The 17363-nt window shown below is 37.1% G+C and overlaps 1 protein-coding gene across 5 annotated transcripts in view; it reads left to right on the plus strand.

Moving 5' to 3' along the window:
• Window positions 1-17363, plus strand: part of EML4 (EMAP like 4) — a 163551-nt gene that overhangs the window by 128406 nt on the left and 17782 nt on the right. For all 5 annotated transcript variants that reach the window (XM_063328567.1, XM_063328566.1, XM_063328565.1 and 2 more), the window contains 10 exons: window positions 3591-3740; window positions 5237-5306; window positions 6677-6787; window positions 9126-9221; window positions 11348-11482; window positions 11711-11846; window positions 13703-13854; window positions 14279-14404; window positions 14591-14722; window positions 15273-15340. In XM_063328567.1, the coding sequence (XP_063184637.1) occupies window positions 3591-3740; window positions 5237-5306; window positions 6677-6787; window positions 9126-9221; window positions 11348-11482; window positions 11711-11846; window positions 13703-13854; window positions 14279-14404; window positions 14591-14722; window positions 15273-15340 (1176 nt within the window). The remainder of the gene's footprint in view (window positions 1-3590; window positions 3741-5236; window positions 5307-6676; window positions 6788-9125; window positions 9222-11347; window positions 11483-11710; window positions 11847-13702; window positions 13855-14278; window positions 14405-14590; window positions 14723-15272; window positions 15341-17363) is intronic.

Below are 17363 nucleotides of genomic sequence, written 5' to 3' on the forward strand. Positions count from 1 at the left end.
AGTTCAGGTTAAACCAGTTTCCTGCTGAGGGCTAATTGAAGTGAAATAAATCTAGTCTAAACAGACTGTCCATATGTTTTTGGAGTCTGTTTAAGGAAATATCATCCTAAAACAGAGCAGTATATTTATGAATGTAGGGTATCTTTCGGATGCAATGGTGAGGAAAAGGCAGTAAAATTTCGAGGGCTAAACGTTGGTCTCTATGAAGTTGCATAGAATTGCTCTTCAGTTTTGGAGACAGGAAGATACAGCAGCAGAAGATCTTGTACTTCATGCACAGGTTTAGCAAGGGTAAGAAATCTGCAAGCCAGCTGTAGTTTCCAAATAACGATGGCAAAATGAAGCCTGTACACCTTATTAAAAAGGCATAGGGACAGTGATTCACAGAATATTTTAGTAATGCCAGTGTTTTGCAACTGAAAGGTCAATTGAGTGTTGAATTGTTCAATCTATAAGTTTTGTTTTGAACTCTCATTCTCCTGCCTTCTGGATGATTGTTTCTAATTGGGTTTTCCTTCGATGTCACTGTGGAAGATGTTGATCAGCTGTGAACAACTTCAAGGCAAAACCAGAAGGATTCTTAGGCTGGGAGTTTTATTCAGGTTTGGGTTTTTTTGGTTGGTTGGTGGGTTTGGGAGGGGGGATGTCCTTTTTAGATGAACTGTGTCCTGCAGGTATATTCAACTACTGATAGCCAGCACTGTAGATTCAACAGACCACACTTAGCTTTTATCTGTCCTGCAGATTACTGTCAATTGAAGAAACACCTAAGCTCCTTGGCAAGATAAAGTAGCTCATGGGGAAGTCTGAGCTCTTGACTGTGTCTGTTTCCTGAGTGATTTCATTTAAATTTAATAGGGTTTTTTTTGGGTATCCCTGCTTTGTAGTGCAATCTTTCCTGGTGGACTTCAGAACTGGTTAAAAGGTACCCGGCGTTGCTAGGACTAGCAAAATGGGCTTATTTAGTAGCTACAGAGGTCACTGTCAGTGCTGCTGTTGACAGGCAGTGACTTTATAGATTCTTTCTTCTAATGTATAGTAGCTCAGTTTCTGGAGGGTATTTCTGACTCCATTTTATAAGCACTGGTGCTCTTCTTTTTAAGAATTGAAGCCAGCGGTAAATAAACTGTTGAATTCCGGTGTAGAGTGGATAACTTTTCATGAGGGCCATGGCTATTCTTAGCCAATTAGAAACAAAAACCAAAATGAAAAGCTTTTAAGCATATCGAATGTTGTGACAAAACAGTCCTTTTAATTGGTGAGAAACATTCACAATATGAAGACAACTATCTCTGAATTTCCCTGGTTGAAACAGTTTCATTGAAAGATTAACATTGAAATTTAGTGGAAATTAGGCATCGAAGTTGTGCCACCCCTTTTTCTGTCGAGAGAGTCAATTATTGTACTAGCATATCTGCTGCTTTGTTCTGAGTGTGTGGAGAAGGAAAGACCTGCTGTGGAGCAGCAACCCCTCTCGTTTTCTCTCAAAATAGTCTGGGATGGAGAATGAAGAAAGCGAAAAATTTCTCCCACGAAACAGGTTGTTCCTTTACACTCTCCTAAAAAACACGCTCCTAGAAAATGCACCCGCTCTTTGGTACTTCATTATGTAGGAGGGTTAAAGGAAAGGAATGGAGTGAGAAAAAGTAACCATTTTTGCAGCCTTATGAATGCCAGAGCTCAATGGTGGGTGCCAAAATATTTAGCCTTAGCTTTGCATGGTAGACTTCTGCTCTGGAAAGGCACGTTTGTGGAAATCATTAATACTTTTTTAGGATGAATGTGCAAAGATGTCAATCTTAATAAATCCTTATCAATACACTTCCTATTATATGCAGCAGATCAACAAGATCTGTCTTTCTCCTCTGCTAAGGTATTTAGAATAGCGTTCTTCATGCTTCAGAACAGAAAAAATATTTTCATTGGTTTATAGCCCATTGTTTTTGAAAGTTCAGTGGTCTGGTTGTTTTCTTTTGGTTTGTGTTTTGTTTTTTTTTTTATAAGGGGCCACTCTGGACTTTCTTTTTGTCCCATCGGTGTTTAAAGAAGAAGAAAGTGGAAAATTCAGTGGGAAAGTAAATAGTGATGAAGGAGACACAGAGGTGTCCTTTTTTCTGCCCTCCGCATTGTGTTGCATCAGCATTTCTCTTGGTATCATTTGCTAAGCAAACCAGTGAATAATCTCTGCTTCAGCAGAGCCATTGTATTCTTCTGAAATAAATGGAAGACAGCAAGATATAAATCTGGTTTTGTTTTCCATACTCGTAAGAGATTTGATGCAGTGTCCCTCTTTGAACCATTATTTAGTTACAGCGTGTGTTTAATTTTTCAAGTGTTCCTGTGGTACTGCAGTCCTGTTGTTTGATGGGACTAGAAAAGAGAAAATGGTAGTGTGGTGGGTGGGTTTTGGGGGTGAGGGGGTGGCATTGGGAAGGGGTGTGGTGGTATTTTTGGTAGAAAGGTAGCCTTTCCCAAGGAGGCCAGGCTGCCAGTTTAGGAGGTCAGTTTACGTACTCCCAAGCTTGGACTACGGCACCTGCCTTCATTTATGAGAAGGGGCCAACTTCATTAATCCAGCTTTCTCCTTGTGGGTCTTCAGCTCCCTTTTATCTTCCTGATTAACCAGGACCTAAGGCTTGGAACCCTTCAGCTAAAGCTGCTTGATATATATCCCATGTTTCCCTTGCTGTCGCAGGTGTATTAGTTGGCAATGAAGTGGGGAGCTCTCTGAAGTGCAGGACATAACAGGGAAATTGTATTTTTTGAGGCTACAGAGCTACAATTAAAGTCTGAGTTATGATGTTAATTGTACCTAGTGATCCTGGGAACTGAAATACAGGCGACAGCCACATTAATAGTCTAGGTGAAGAAAATTGCACCTGTTTCAAAGAAATAATGAGTTGTGACAATGTTTGATCAGAGCTGACCAAGGCTGGTTCGCAGTGTGTAAAACTTCTGAATGTTGTTAGGAGTCATGCAGGTTTCGTACAAAAATCATCCCTTTTATGTATTTTGGGTAGATGTGGATAGAATATTTTTCACTGTGTCAGTTCCTTTTGAGTTTTGTTTGTTTTAAAAATACTCTAAAACATTCTAAAGAAATATTTCCTGAACTTGGCAGCTGCTGTGCAGAAGCTTGCCTTTTTCTGAAAGGCATTAGGAATTTTCACACGCTTGTTTTAAAAGGCCAAATGGAAGTAATACTCTAGTGCCCAGGGTGCAGATGCACAGCTCTGTCGCTGTAAAAAATGTTAAGCTAGTGCAGTGAGTCCTGTACAGTGAGGATATTTATAAAATGGCAATACTGTACTTCTTTTACTTGAGTGTGCATTGTATATGTTTGGTTTTTTTTAAATCAATGAATATCACTTTTAATTCCTGAAGTCCAATTTTGTGGGGTTTGGTTTGTTTTTTTAAACTGTGTTACTGAAATTGTGCTATAGTTCCACAGGAAAAACATAAAGGGCATTTGCTGACATGAGAGCGCCCCGGGAATCCTTTAAGGGGAAAAAAATAAAGTTGGGTGGGGTTTTTTTGTGGTATCCAGTGATTATGAAAACCTTGACTTTAAAAAAAAAATAAATGTATAGATATGGGTATCGTGGAAGAGACTGTCGAGCCAATGTTTACCTCCTTCCTACCGGAGAAATTGTATATTTCATAGCATCAGTGGTGGTACTATTTAACTATGAGGAGAGAACTCAGCGACACTACTTGGGTCATACAGACTGCGTTAAATGGTTAGTATATAACATTTGTATGTAAGTATGTGTGTAATAATGCAGAAATGTATTTTTTTTATTCTCTCCTACTGTATGTATGAGCTCATTAATGTCATCATAATTGTAGTTATTTTCTGTTTCATCAGTCCCAGTAGATTTCACTACAGTAGACACTGCACAAATGAACGGTGCTAGGGCAGTCCATGCTAGCTTAGGGTTTCTGGCTTAAATGTAAAACAATGGGATATGTGGACAATCTCAGAGTGCAGGATTTAGAGAAAGGCTCTTTGTGTAAATTATTCTAAGTAGATGTCCCAGAAATTAAAAATTGTTGTCAGCCTAATTCTAAATCAGTGATTTACAGGCAGTATGGCAAAGATGTAGTCTTAAAGGAGAATTAGGCAACCAAATGGAAAACTGAGCAATTATTTTACCATTTTTTTACTAGATACCCCATCCCATCCAGTATTAAGACTGTCTGGGAAATCAGAAAGACGTTTGCAAAACAAAACAGAGAAGCAGGGAAATAGAAGCCAACATCATTGTGGGTGCAAAGGTGGTTGCTGACTTTACGATGTTAGTCTGAAGAGTAATGCACATAATGTAATGGTGAACGCAAGCCCCCTACTGTACCTGAATGGAGAAGAGTTGCCATCTGAACCTCTTTTCTCCTGGCTGTGCTTTGCTAACTCTAATTGCTTCCCGTGGGAGGAATGCTGTCAGTCTTGTGTTCTTCACTTTCATTCAAAAAATGAGACTGAATTGTCAGTGCTTTTGGTGTCCATCACTTTTACCTTTTCAGTCCCCTGCCTGCTCTCGCCTTCCCATTTCAATGGCTTTCATCACCTTTGCAATTTTACAGAGAGAGCAAAAGAGAAGGTTGGTCAAAAAATCACGAGTAAGAGAGTATGTACTCTGAAATCTGGTTTTTCACATCAGCTCCAAAGCAAAATGTGATAAGCAAAAGCAGATTTTTATTTACACTCGTAGTACACCATACTAGAGAATTTCATTAGTACAATTACATCAGTAACTCATTTCAAGTGGCAGTAATCCCAGACTCCTGGGTGCACAAGCCCTCGGCCAACTTTTCAGCTCTTTTTTCCCCAGTTCCATGCTATCTGTAGGTTTAGGCATAAAATATGCTGTAGTGTTTATAAATATGGCATATAACTACATGTAGGAAGTTCGTCATGAGACATGTATATTTTGTTACAGTGGACTCCCGATACAGTGCAAACCTTCGATTTGTCAGAGCACATGTGGAGGTGGTCCTTCTGGCACTCCTGGTTTTGTGCCAGCAGCCATCGCAAAAGCCTGATCAAGCCATCAGTACAGTGTGTAATGAAACAGTCTGCTGAAAAACATTCAAGCTGTCTCATTAATAGTAGGATCTAGGATCTTAAGTGTCTTCATGGGCTTCTGTTGAGAAAGAAAAAAAAAAATATACAAAAAACCTCTCAGTTTTGAAGACCTATGACAGCAAAAGCAAGTCATATTTCTGTCTGTCTTAGTCTTGCAGTTCATCCAGACAAAATTAGAATTGCAACAGGACAGTTAGCTGGAGTGGATAAAGATGGAAGGGTAAGTAATAGAGCTGTTGAGCAGTAGTATCTTGTTTTAAAAAATCAGGAAAAAGTGTTTTGGGTTTTTTTAATCTCATCACCACCTTCTGTTTGCAGTTTATTTTATGCAGTACATTTACTGAGATACTTCGCTGTTCCTAAGGTAACAGCCGATCTCTCTAGCAAAAGACAGTAACAACTAAGCACTCAACCATACATTGAAAAGAGCAGAAGCTCATAAAGTCCTTTATCTGTGACACAGGAAACTCAGTTTTAATTCTGCAAGCAAATGTAAAGCTTGTAATTAATTTATAAGGCCACATAATTTTTGTCACATTTCTTTCAATAAGTCTTCTCCTAGAGGAGATCAAGTCCCCAGTTCGGTGGGTCAGTGCACTCTTAAGGCTTCACAGAAGAGGAAACCAACTTGAGAATTCGTGGAAGGTGTGTCAACCTTTCCCACGAACTTGCTCACTTGAGAGCAAATGTATTTAAATGCGTTCAAAAGAGCTCTTTTAAATGCTTTATTGGCGAACTCTGTCAGAATTTGCATAATTGGATTATCTTCATGAAGTTATAGACACAGGAAAAAAAAGGGGGGAGGGAAGACATATTATGAGGTGTAGAAGCACATTAAATAACCTTTATTCAGATGTTCAACTTAATTTCTTGGATTTTGTAAGAAATTGATTTGGGGGTTTTTGTATAGATATTGCTATGGCTTCCAATGAACATCTATTGCATCTCTTGTTGGGGCTGGTTGGTTTGTTTTTCCATCAGTGGGATGATTTATTGTGACTTTCTATGGTGAACGCTGTCCTTAAGCCAATTTAATTCCTACTTTATTTGTGATTGTTTCACATTTATGAAGCTAAGCTGGTTTGGGATAGTACTTGTATGAAATATAAACTTGGAAATTTTCATTGAGTGGTTGGTGATGGTTAGGGGACTCTGCACCAGGATTTATTTTTTTTTTTTTTTTTCCCTACTTTATATATAAAAAACCATGGCTTGATCATTATTTTCAATTGTTGCATAAAATTGCTAGGTCTGGGGTCTGAAATGCAGAATGACTCTTCCATTATTTTTTTCAATGACTTAAATTGGGCAAAGATTTATTTTTCACAACTACCAAATGCCACCATACTTAATTTCTTGCCTCGATGGCGCTGCTGCCGTGTTTGTAGCCCAGACATAGGGAGCAAGACTGTCTTGACTCTCGCCTTTTGAGCTTCAAGATACTATCCAGCAGCATCGTTAGCACAGGTCATCCTGCATTTCAGTCTGCGGTTTGTAATTCAGGTAGCATCTGCTTAACAAAACTTGGCACCTGCGTGTGATGCTTTCACTGTTGATGACGCTGTTTGTCCCGTTGCTTTTTTCACGCAGCCCCTGCAGCCCCATGTTAGAGTATGGGACTCGGTGAGCCTGGTGACGCTGCAGGTTATCGGCCTCGGGACTTTTGAACGTGGAGTGGGGTGTTTGGATTTTTCCAAAGCGGTAAGATGGGTGCGATTACTTGGTGTGTTAAATAATTTATCCAGTCCTATGTAAACGGGAAGCAAACCTCTGGATGTTTTTGTAGGTGGTTATCTAGCTGATCCATTTCGGTATTAAAAGTGTGTCAGTAGAGTTTATGTTTACTTTATAGAACCAGCTGACGGTGAGCTAGCTGGAAAAACAGGAAATTGCACATGTAAAATTGCGGTAACAAACTAACATAGCGAATCAATAGCAGACAAGAAAAGCCTTAACTAGAAATTGAAGTCTGTGCTGGGTTTGGTGGTTTGGTTTTGTTTGTGAGGGGCTTGGGTTTTTGTTTGAATGTTGCAAACAAGTTTGTTAGTGAGGTTCATGAAGACAAATTGTAGTGAATTCTGATATAAAGGGTAACTTTTCTGCTTGCGCAGCTGGAGTAGGTTTTTATCCACCAACAGGAAATTAAAAAAAAACCCTAACACATTATCTTGTGCTTTTCTTCCCCAAGGAATAATTTGTTCAATTTGTGCCTCTACTTCTACATAGGAAAAAAAAAAATAGAAGGCTTGTTACTGGGCCCACAGAATTTATCAAAAAAATCAGTAATAAATGGGGATGTGCTACTTGTCATTGATAAAGTTGTCATTTCAAAACTGGCAATAAGTTTATTTTTTTGTAAAATATGTGTATTTTCACCAAAGCTCTGAGACATACCAGACCTGAAAACCCAGGCTGTGATTCTCACATGCCAGCAAGAACTAATATGTGTTTAAAAAAAAAAAAAAAAAAGGCAGAAAAAGAATGTCTTTTGTATTTTGCTAACAGAAGAGGAGAGAGTCACAGGACAGCTGGGGTGGGACGGGAGGTCTGGAGATCACCTCATCCACCTTCCTGCTCACGGCAGGCTCAGCCAGAGTAGGCTGCTCAGGGCTGTGTCCAGCTGGGTTCTGGGTATGTCCAAGGATGGAGACTCAACAGTCTCGCTGGGTGACCCGTTAAAAAGAAACGCTTACGCATTCTTGCTGCAGTTTCACTTAACGTTGAAATGTTGCTAGGTTAGTTATATCTAGGTTTTGTCTTTCAGTAAATATTTTTTTTTTATTTTTTTTCTTTTAAGAAAGGGGGTGGCATAAATGAGATAGAATAATGTGAGAGGGGTACTGTCATTCCCGTCACTGTAACTAACCAATAAAGCTTTTAAACTCAGACACTTTTTTTTAAGGTGAAAAAATATATCTGTTCCATCATTTAAAAAAAAAAAAAAGGCAAATAAACAAACAAACCAGTAAGGAATTTTTGAGGACTAGATTTTAGGTTTTATTAGTTCTGGTTTGCAGCTGAAACTGATTTTGATACCTTATTACAGTCTCATGTCATTCCTCACTAGACTGAAACACTGAATCTGCAGTGTCTAGTTTACCACATAATTTCATTAACCCACACAAGAGCTGCGTATGCCACCAGTGCTGGCTTCAGGGCTTCTTCCCGCTAAATAATTGACATGTATATTTGCATATTATTGCTCATAATAGTATTTGGGAATAAAAATTTCAGCCACCTCTATTTTCATAATTTGTTAGAGAATGCGGTTGAACTGACAGAATCAACTTTAAAATAAATAAGGCCTCCTCCAAATCTTTCTACACATGTCCTTGAAACAACTGGTTTGTGCAAGTATGCGTTGCTGTGAATAAGTATGTTTTTGTTCTAAGATTTTCTGTCTGCTCTTTTAATTCTGCATAGCCATATTTATGATTTTATTGTAAAATTGTTCAAAGTAAGCTGTTTCGGTTATTTAATACCGTAGATGCCAGTATTTCTGCTCTGAAAGCATAATTTTATTCAGGCAGTGTTACCTTTGCTGCAGTTTTACCAACCACATGATGAAACTGCAGGTACTTAATGCTCCATGAGGAAGAAATGAGTTGTGCTTACAAAATTTGCTAATGTAAAGTTGTGGTGGTGTTTAAGAAAAAAAAAAACCACAAGCGGAGCGGTGTGTCTGTCCTCTGAGACCTGAGAAAAAACAAAATATTTGCCGAATAATAAAAAGGGAGCAACCTCTTTGCTACTAGTCTGATATTGCAAACAAGAAAGCGAAAAAAGACAGCAACGACAATCTAAAAGGGAAAGATTTTTGTCATTGGTCAATGGTCATTTTTTATAAGATTATGCAAAAATCTATGTCTTCAAGAGTAAAGGAAAATAGCAGATATACCAATCTTAGAATTCCTTTAAAAGGACTTGCTTAATTTATATTTGTACCTATGTGTGGTTTTTTTTAAATATTAATGCCCTGCTCTGTTTCTAAATGAGGTATGATAGTTCTTTGTCAGCGCTTCTTTTCTTTTTCCTTTAGGATTCTGGTACTCATTTGTGTGTAATTGATGATTCTAATGAGCATATGCTCACCGTGTGGGATTGGCAGAGGAAATCGAAAATAGCAGAAATAAAGGTAATTATTGCACAAATTAATATTCTGAAATACAAGCGGGTTTAATCCCATAAATAAAACCATTGGTGAGACACACATTTGATCTTACTTGGAAACTGCAACTATGTAATACTGCTGGCATTCTTAATTTGTATATTGGAAGGGGTTTGAATATTGGAGCGCTTATAATTACATTTTATTCATCCCTAAGGGCCAATCCAAATAAAGCAATTCTCTAATATTTTCCTAATTTAAAACAAATAAACCCTGGGAACTTTAAGAAACTGAATGATGATTCAGTCTGTAGTTGTTTATTTTTTAACAAAACCCCAACTTTTAGACATTCCTTATTTTCATTTTTGTCTGAATTGAGTTCCAGACGTTGATTTTTGGTCATGTGTCTCTTCTAATTTGAAGTCCATTAGTACTTTTGTAGACTGCAGTCTTGTTTGCTTTCCTGTTTCTTTTGTAACCTTTTAAATTTTGATCAATAAATTTTTGATCAATGAGAAGCGTTCAGAGGTGTTAACGCTCAATGTTCATGTAAAGTTGATTGCACTGGAAACACCCAATCCAATAATAACTTGCTGTTGAAGTCCATATTTTGAGACATCTTGCTTTGCATTATACTATATCAAGCAAGGAGATATGACATGGATGTGGGACTGAGTATTTTTTAATCTTTTTAATCATGAGTTGGCAAGTGGAATACTCTACAAGCACGTATGTCTATATGATTACAAACTTGCAATTTCAGATAACAAAATCAGGTTGGTTTGACCCATTTTCTTTAAATTATGTTGACTAATACTAATTATATTCCATTCCATAAGTTTTAATGTAACTCTATGTCAGTATTTTTATTTCCCTGCTGATATTTAATGTGAAGCTATTTGGCATATGCCCATTTTATTTGACACCATGTTTTAACTATTTTCACTCTTTAAGGAGTTCCCTGGTGTTTCAGAATTGTCTAAAAACAATTTGGCAGGGATAACCTGACCTTCAGTATTTATTCATGTTTAGGACTTGATCTTGCAGTATCCTAAGCACCTTCTATGCTAGTGGGGTTTGGTGTGAGCAGAATTTCATCCCTTGAGCTCAGGTGCAGAATAGAAGCCTTTTCTCAGCTGAACTCAGTTAAATTTTTCAGTCCTTAGTTTCCATACGATCTGTGGATATAGCAGATCCAATCATGTGGAGGAAACCGTGTATGAGAAGCATAATTCAATAAATATGGCCATCAATAAAAAATGAAACTTAAGAAGGTTGTTTTCCCAAAGTGAGCCAACAATGGTGGCGTGGGAAAGGGCACTCCTACAGGTGCTGATTCAGCAGTGCTTTTAAGTGTCATCTTCTAAAGCATGGGCTTAAATCTCATAGAGGTAAATGCGTTGATGCATTGGTGTTTGTTAGAGCCATTGCCTTCAGGAGGTTGTCTTCAAAGACGGTTTGGTTTAATATACATTAGATGTTAGATAAATGACCGGTCAGGTTTTTATGTTTGTAAAAAAGGATGAAATATTTGGTGAGGTGTTAGTAATTCAGTAACAATACTTGCGGCCAGTAAAAATACAAAGGTGGGACCCTATGTTTCAGAGTTCCAAGTTATGCAGGCTTCTTCTTTTTTCTCCTTTGTGAGGAGGAAAGGAGAAGAAGAAAGAAGCCAAAGGAATTTTTATAGAATTTCAGAAAGAGAATGATGTATATAATCCTACTATGTTACCATTGTCTCAGTTGCCTCTGTCAAAGCTTTGTTATCTAGAATAGCAAACTAGTCTGTGCAGAAACTAAGCAGGATTTTCAACCCAAAAAAGTGTCTTTTATACATCACTCATTTCTGTAGCAGAAGTCGTAGCTATTCCAGAGGGCAGAAGCTTTCATGATTTAAAAAGTGAATGTAAACGCTTGGCTTTTCTACTGAAGTTTTATAAAGATCTCTTATGAATATAAAAAAATCAAAATCTATAAAATGATACGTGCAGTCATTCAGATAGTTGATTTAGCACAGAACACTTACAGATTCTTTCAAGCATACAATGAGCTGTCTAGTTACAAGTATCTCTGTTCTAAAACTTGGGATTTTACATGTGCTTGTAGCAGTTAATGTCATATCTGAATAAACAGTATTCCTGATATTGTTTCAGACTACAAACGAAGTGGTTCTTGCTGTAGAATTCCATCCAACTGATGCAAATACCATAATAACATGTGGCAAATCTCATATATTTTTCTGGACCTGGAGTGGCAATTCATTATCAAGGAAGCAAGGGATATTTGGGGTAAGAATGTCTTGATATCACATCATTTTTAAGTCAATGGAACAATCTGTTCATGCTTTCTATAAATTTGCTCCGTTGTTACCGTGTACTGTTTGAGCAGAGATGTAAACAAACAAAAAAGGTTAAATTCTGCTTATATGTATGCAGGGTGTATGGGTGTGGATACATTATACTAATCACATAAAGAGTATAAGCAATTATCCCTTTCTTTTGCTTATTTTGTTTCAGAAATATGAAAAACCCAAATTTGTTCAGTGTTTGGCTTTTTTGGGCAATGGTGATGTGCTCACTGGAGACTCAGGTGGGATAATACTTATATGGGGCAAAACTACTGTAGAATCTACTCCAGGAAAAGGACCTAAAGGTAGGATATATTCACAGTTAATCACAGATTTTAGATAGTCTGTAGAAGACTATGTGTGTGTGTGTGTGTATATATATATTTAAAAAAAAAAAAATATATAAAGGATTGCATTAGAAAAGGGAAATAGACCTGACTAAGGGTGTACGCTTCCTGTTATTAAGAGGTGATACTAAACTCCTTCAAGCTTCATGAATTTTCTGACTTAAGAGCAATCTAGAGTTTTTTAATAATTAATGGGACTGTGCCTGAAATTAATGAAAACGATTTAATCTAAATGTTTCGACTTTAAAAAAAATGTGCAGTTAATCAGCTTTCCTTTCATCCTGAGATTTGAAAAAGGCTGTAGGATCAGTTTGAGGATTCTGCAGGCTACCTTTGCCTCTGAAATCTTATGTTGTACCACACTTAGTCTCAGAGGAGTACCATTAAGTGTTGAAGCTGAAGTTAATAGACTTACATGTGAAGGAAAAATATCATGCGTAGTTGTACCAGTTACACAAATAACAGTATCTGGTTTAGCAGATGCTCAAGTCTTGGCTGTAAAATATATTTTAAACCCCACCTTATTTGAAATTTGAGTTAAACTTACTCTTTAGGGCACAGCTTTTATAAAAAAAAAAGAAAGGAAAATGATTTGTTACCCAACATATGAAGACCTGGCACAGCTGAGCCCTAAGGTAACGTATAAATTCAAGGATAATTTATTTCACTTGGCAGCTATTTCAAACACTCTGGTTTAAATTGGTATGCCAGGAAAACATTCATGTAAAAAGTAAATTTTTAATGGTAAGTCTGTTTTTGTAGGTAAATCTTTTTCTTGTCTTTCAAACTAACTGCAATGGAAAAGTAATTTAACAAATTATTTGATGTTTAATTTTGAAGTGAAAAAATAACCTTTTCCCAGTATAATATTAAAAGATACTGAATAGAACATTTATTTACACTGGCTTAATTAAATATGGGATCTCTTAGTTGTTTTATTGTATTAGATTGGTCGCAGGACTTGATCTCAAACTCTTTTTCTCAGTGTCGAGAGCATGCTGACTTGAACTGACTGGAGTCATAGGCAGAGTCAGCAAAGTTAATCTGGTATTTATTTGAGTGGTGTTTTAGGCTTTTTCTGTGATTGTTATTTGAAAATATGCCAGTCTCAAAGCACCATAATCTTGCTTTTTTAAAAATATGCTTTCTTACAGTAGTTCTTTTGACACGAAGACCGAATTAGGATGCAAAAGGATTGCTACCTTTGTTGTTTCATTTTCTCATCTCTCTATCATTCTTCCTAGTGTTTTCCTTTGGATATGTTGATAGACACCAAATGCTGGTTATACTATTTTTAAGTGAGGCAACATCCAGCATTAGATATTAGGTTTACGCATCCTGGAAACTTTGCTATAAATAATTTGCCTTTTATTCCCGTAAGACTATAGACAAGTCTTTGAGTTTCTTTTAATAAAATAACTTTAATTCTTTTCTAATAATGACTTGCTAAATATTTATTGACTCTGAAGGACAGTTTCTCTTGCATCTGGAAAAACTGTGTTCCTTGGAGAGCAGAGAAAGGAAAGCGTTTTGGAAATAGTTTTTGTTCTTGCCTTCACAAGTTTTAGGACAACCAGTCTCAAAAAAGTTTGTATTCAGAAAGGCAGGTCCTTTGTTTTATCTTCTTATCCTGTAAGAAAACACTACCACCTTGTGTTTGCAATACTAAGGCAATGCTAATAGCCTGACAGTCCAAATGTAGTTATTTATTAAACACTGTTACTTTATTCTTCTGCCAAAAGGCACAGCTTCTTGTAAACCCCAGGTGGAAAGACGAGTAGTGTTCTTTATTGTTTTCTTTTTTGCGCATGTAGGAGTATATCAGATAAGCAAACAAATCAAAGCTCACGATGGCAGTGTGTTTACGCTCTGTCAAATGAGGAATGGGATGCTGCTAACTGGAGGTGGGAAAGACCGAAAGATCATCCTGTGGGATCATGATTTGAATCCCGAAAGGGAAATTGAGGTAAGAAAGCAAGAGTGACAAGGAGATTGCCTTGAGCAAGGTATTGACTAGCAAGACGGAGCCCCCCTCCCCCCTTTGGTAGTTAGGATGATAGAATATCTTCTGGTTGCTGTCCTTTGAAGTGTTTGACAATGCTTTATAATAAAAAGGTTTAAATTTTCAGCCTATAAATGAGCCTGTATGAGGTTTCAGTTCTCCTCTGTTTTAAGTTCAACAGAAAATTTAACATTTTTCTTTCCTCCAAGCCCTTCCTTAGTTTCTCTTATTTGCCCCTTTTTTGAGGATTTTCCTTAGTATCGCCTGCATTTTTCTTAGGTTTGCCTGTCTGGAGAAAGGTAGTGTTACCAGGATTTGAGTTGTTGCCTTCAAAAACAAGCACCTATCCAGATGCATGATGTGGTTTTACAGATGTTCCTTTTTGTAGGTTCCTGACCAGTATGGAACAATCAGAGCAGTAGCAGAAGGAAAAGCAGATCAGTTTTTAGTGGGTACTTCACGAAACTTTGTTTTGCGGGGAACATTTGATGATGGCTTCCTAGTAGAGGTACAGGTGAGCACAACTTTTTTTTTCTTTTCTTTTTTTTTTTTTTTTTTTTTTTTTTTTTTAAAAAAAAACTATAATCCAAAAACAAAGGCTTTCCTTGCTGGTGTGTTATTTTTAGAGAGTCTTTGTTTTATTCTTTGCTAAATATGTTCATAATTATAATAATATAGTTCATATGTGTTTTCTTTCCAGGGACATACAGATGAACTCTGGGGACTGGCATCCCATCCTTTCAAAGACTTATTTTTAACATGTGCTCAAGATAGGCAAGTTTGTATGTGGAACTCCGTGGACCACACACTGGAATGGACCAGGCTGCTAGATGTATGTAATGTCATATATAAAGCTGAAAAATAGGAAAAAACATTAGTTTTCTGTAACACCTTTGTCCCATCTGATTGCAAGAGAAGCAAAAATCCTCTAGTTAGGGCTTTAAAAAAAAAGCCATTCGGAAACTTTGATAAACTTAACTATGCTCATCAGATTGTAATCTGGTTACCATTATGTGATGCCTTTGTTCTTGTAACAGTTAAACTTTTTTCCCAATTATTCAAACAAGCTGAAGATAGGGTTGTGCAAGGTTTGGCTTTAGATGTCCTTCCTTACTGTCATTGTTCATTTCATGTTTTGGCTAGTTCTGTCTGAACACTCAAACAGAAGTATGCTTTTACACAGAAATTTAGACTTTTGACTTTCAAGAAGGTCATGTAGCGCATGTCACTGATACGTTACATAAATCTGTCTGAGGATTATAAGCAGTGCTGCTAACTGATTGGTTTTCCCTGCGTCAGTTCACCTCAGGCTTTTAGGATGGCTTTGGTACAAGAGGTTTTTGACTGTAAGATGAATGATGTGTCCATGTCTCTCCATTCAGGAACCAGGGCACTGTGCTGACTTCCATCCCAGTGGAGCAGTGGTTGCGATAGGAACGCACTCGGGCAGGTAAATGTCTTTCGACTGAATTGTGATGATTGAAAGAAAGGTTAAAGCAGACAATTTGATACTACGCGTCTTCTATATAGGAATTCATTTGCTTTGTATTCTTTTTGCTTAAGGTTAAGTAGCCTAAAAAGCTTGGGGGAAGGGGCAGATCTTTCTTACATGGGTTAGATGAAGACAGAAGGATTATTTGACTGTTCTTAGGCTGTTTTGGTTTTTTAACTTCTCTTTCATGAAAGCCCAGATCTTGATTTTTGGGGGTTTTTTATATTATATTTTTTGCAGGGGTTTCCGTGAGCACTCCTTATTTTCTTTACATAGTATCATATATTTTAATATCATGTGTATGTTACATTAGTTTATAAGACAGATACAGTACAGATCTTTCTCAAACATGCTTGCAGCCTTTTAAATTGATGTGGAGAGGCAAGTGAACAGGCTAGGATTTTTCTTTTTGTGTAAGACAAATTTCAACACGGCACATTGGTGCAATGAAGTGCTGTTGAGCTGTTCATATTCTTCCTGAAATAGTTGCGTATTTGAAAGCTATCAAAACACAAGCTGAATCTTTTAACTCAGGCTTCTTTCAGTGGTGGAAAAAAATTGTTTTAATTCATAATCAAGCTCTGGCTTGGAATCATCTCACAAGAAAGGAGTCTCATGCAGTGGGTTTTTAGCAAGTACCAATTAAAAGAAAAAACAAGATATTCATAGCATTAGAAAGGTGAGAGGAGCAGATATTAAATCTACTAGCATTTTTGACCTATTTTTTAGTTATACCTCATGGTTGACAAGTGGATGGTAAAATAGTGCACAGTGCATGTAAGAAAACTGGTATTTTTTTGGGCGTTTAAATTGCACCCTTTTATATCTAACCTCATGCCTAAAAACCAAAATGTTAGATACTTTTTTAAGGAGTTTCCTTCTTCAGGATGAAGATGCAGTCTGCACTAAATTCATTAGGTATAATATCAGGCTAGAAAACCCAGTTTACCTCCCTGAGAAGAATCATGCTGAGCTCTTGTATATTCAGTTTCCATGTTGTACCTTTCCATTTTTTCATCTCTTTCTAATGATAGCATTAAATTGAACAAGTGTTTGTACCTTCATTAAACAGAGCAGAAGATACTGGCCTAATAGTACTTGAAACAGGGAAAAGGGAATAGAAGGTCAGGCTGCATTTCTTGAGAGTTATTAGGCATGTTTGAAATCACATCAAAGCACAATGACGGCATATTGAGTGGCTGAAGTGTTCAGTCTTTGCTTTTGACCCTCCTCCCCCACTCTCCCTCCACCCTGGAGTGTTTTAACGTTACTTTTTCAGTTCAGCACTTTTCAGTTTAAATTCATATATTTTAGTTACTTGAGGCAACGGATTTATACTGTGTTGGATAAATTTATTATGATGGCCTTGGGTTTTGGTTGGGTTGGTTTGTTGGGTTTTTTTACCCCATTCTTTTTGGAACTGAGCAGTTATATTTTCACCATTATATTTTATTGCGTTCTGAAATTACATGATTCAATGATAGGTTTGAGATATACAAATGAAACTGAATTGATACAAGGCCTGGTAAGCGTACAAGTGTATGAGAAATAAGTGGAGTTGTGAATCAAGATAAACAGAACTGTTTTAAATTTACTGCCTAACCAGTGGCGTCACGCGGTGCTTTCTGTGCCAGATAATCCAGTCCAAGGGAGTTGTTTCCCAAGCAATGAGAGCTGCATGATGTATCTCGAATAACATACGAGAGAAGACAGTCTCACTCAGGCCCTTAACAAGTTATTAAATAACTTAGTTGATTCATAGCCCAGAATGCATAAAGCCAATGTTAAATGACTCTTAATTTGTTTAGAGTTCAATAAACCTTGGATGATGTCTATCTATTGTCATTTTAGCGCTGCTCTGCTTCCGGTAAGGAGGTCAGTAAGACAGGGGTAGGGAGTGGAGCATTAGGAAAGTTGGGTTTGATGGTTAAAATTGTGACAGGAAAAAGAAAACTGCATTTTCTACCTCTCTTCTCATTCT

Source organism: Chroicocephalus ridibundus, chromosome 3 (genome assembly GCF_963924245.1).
Source record: "Chroicocephalus ridibundus chromosome 3, bChrRid1.1, whole genome shotgun sequence".
Classification (NCBI taxonomy): domain Eukaryota; kingdom Metazoa; phylum Chordata; class Aves; order Charadriiformes; family Laridae; genus Chroicocephalus; species Chroicocephalus ridibundus.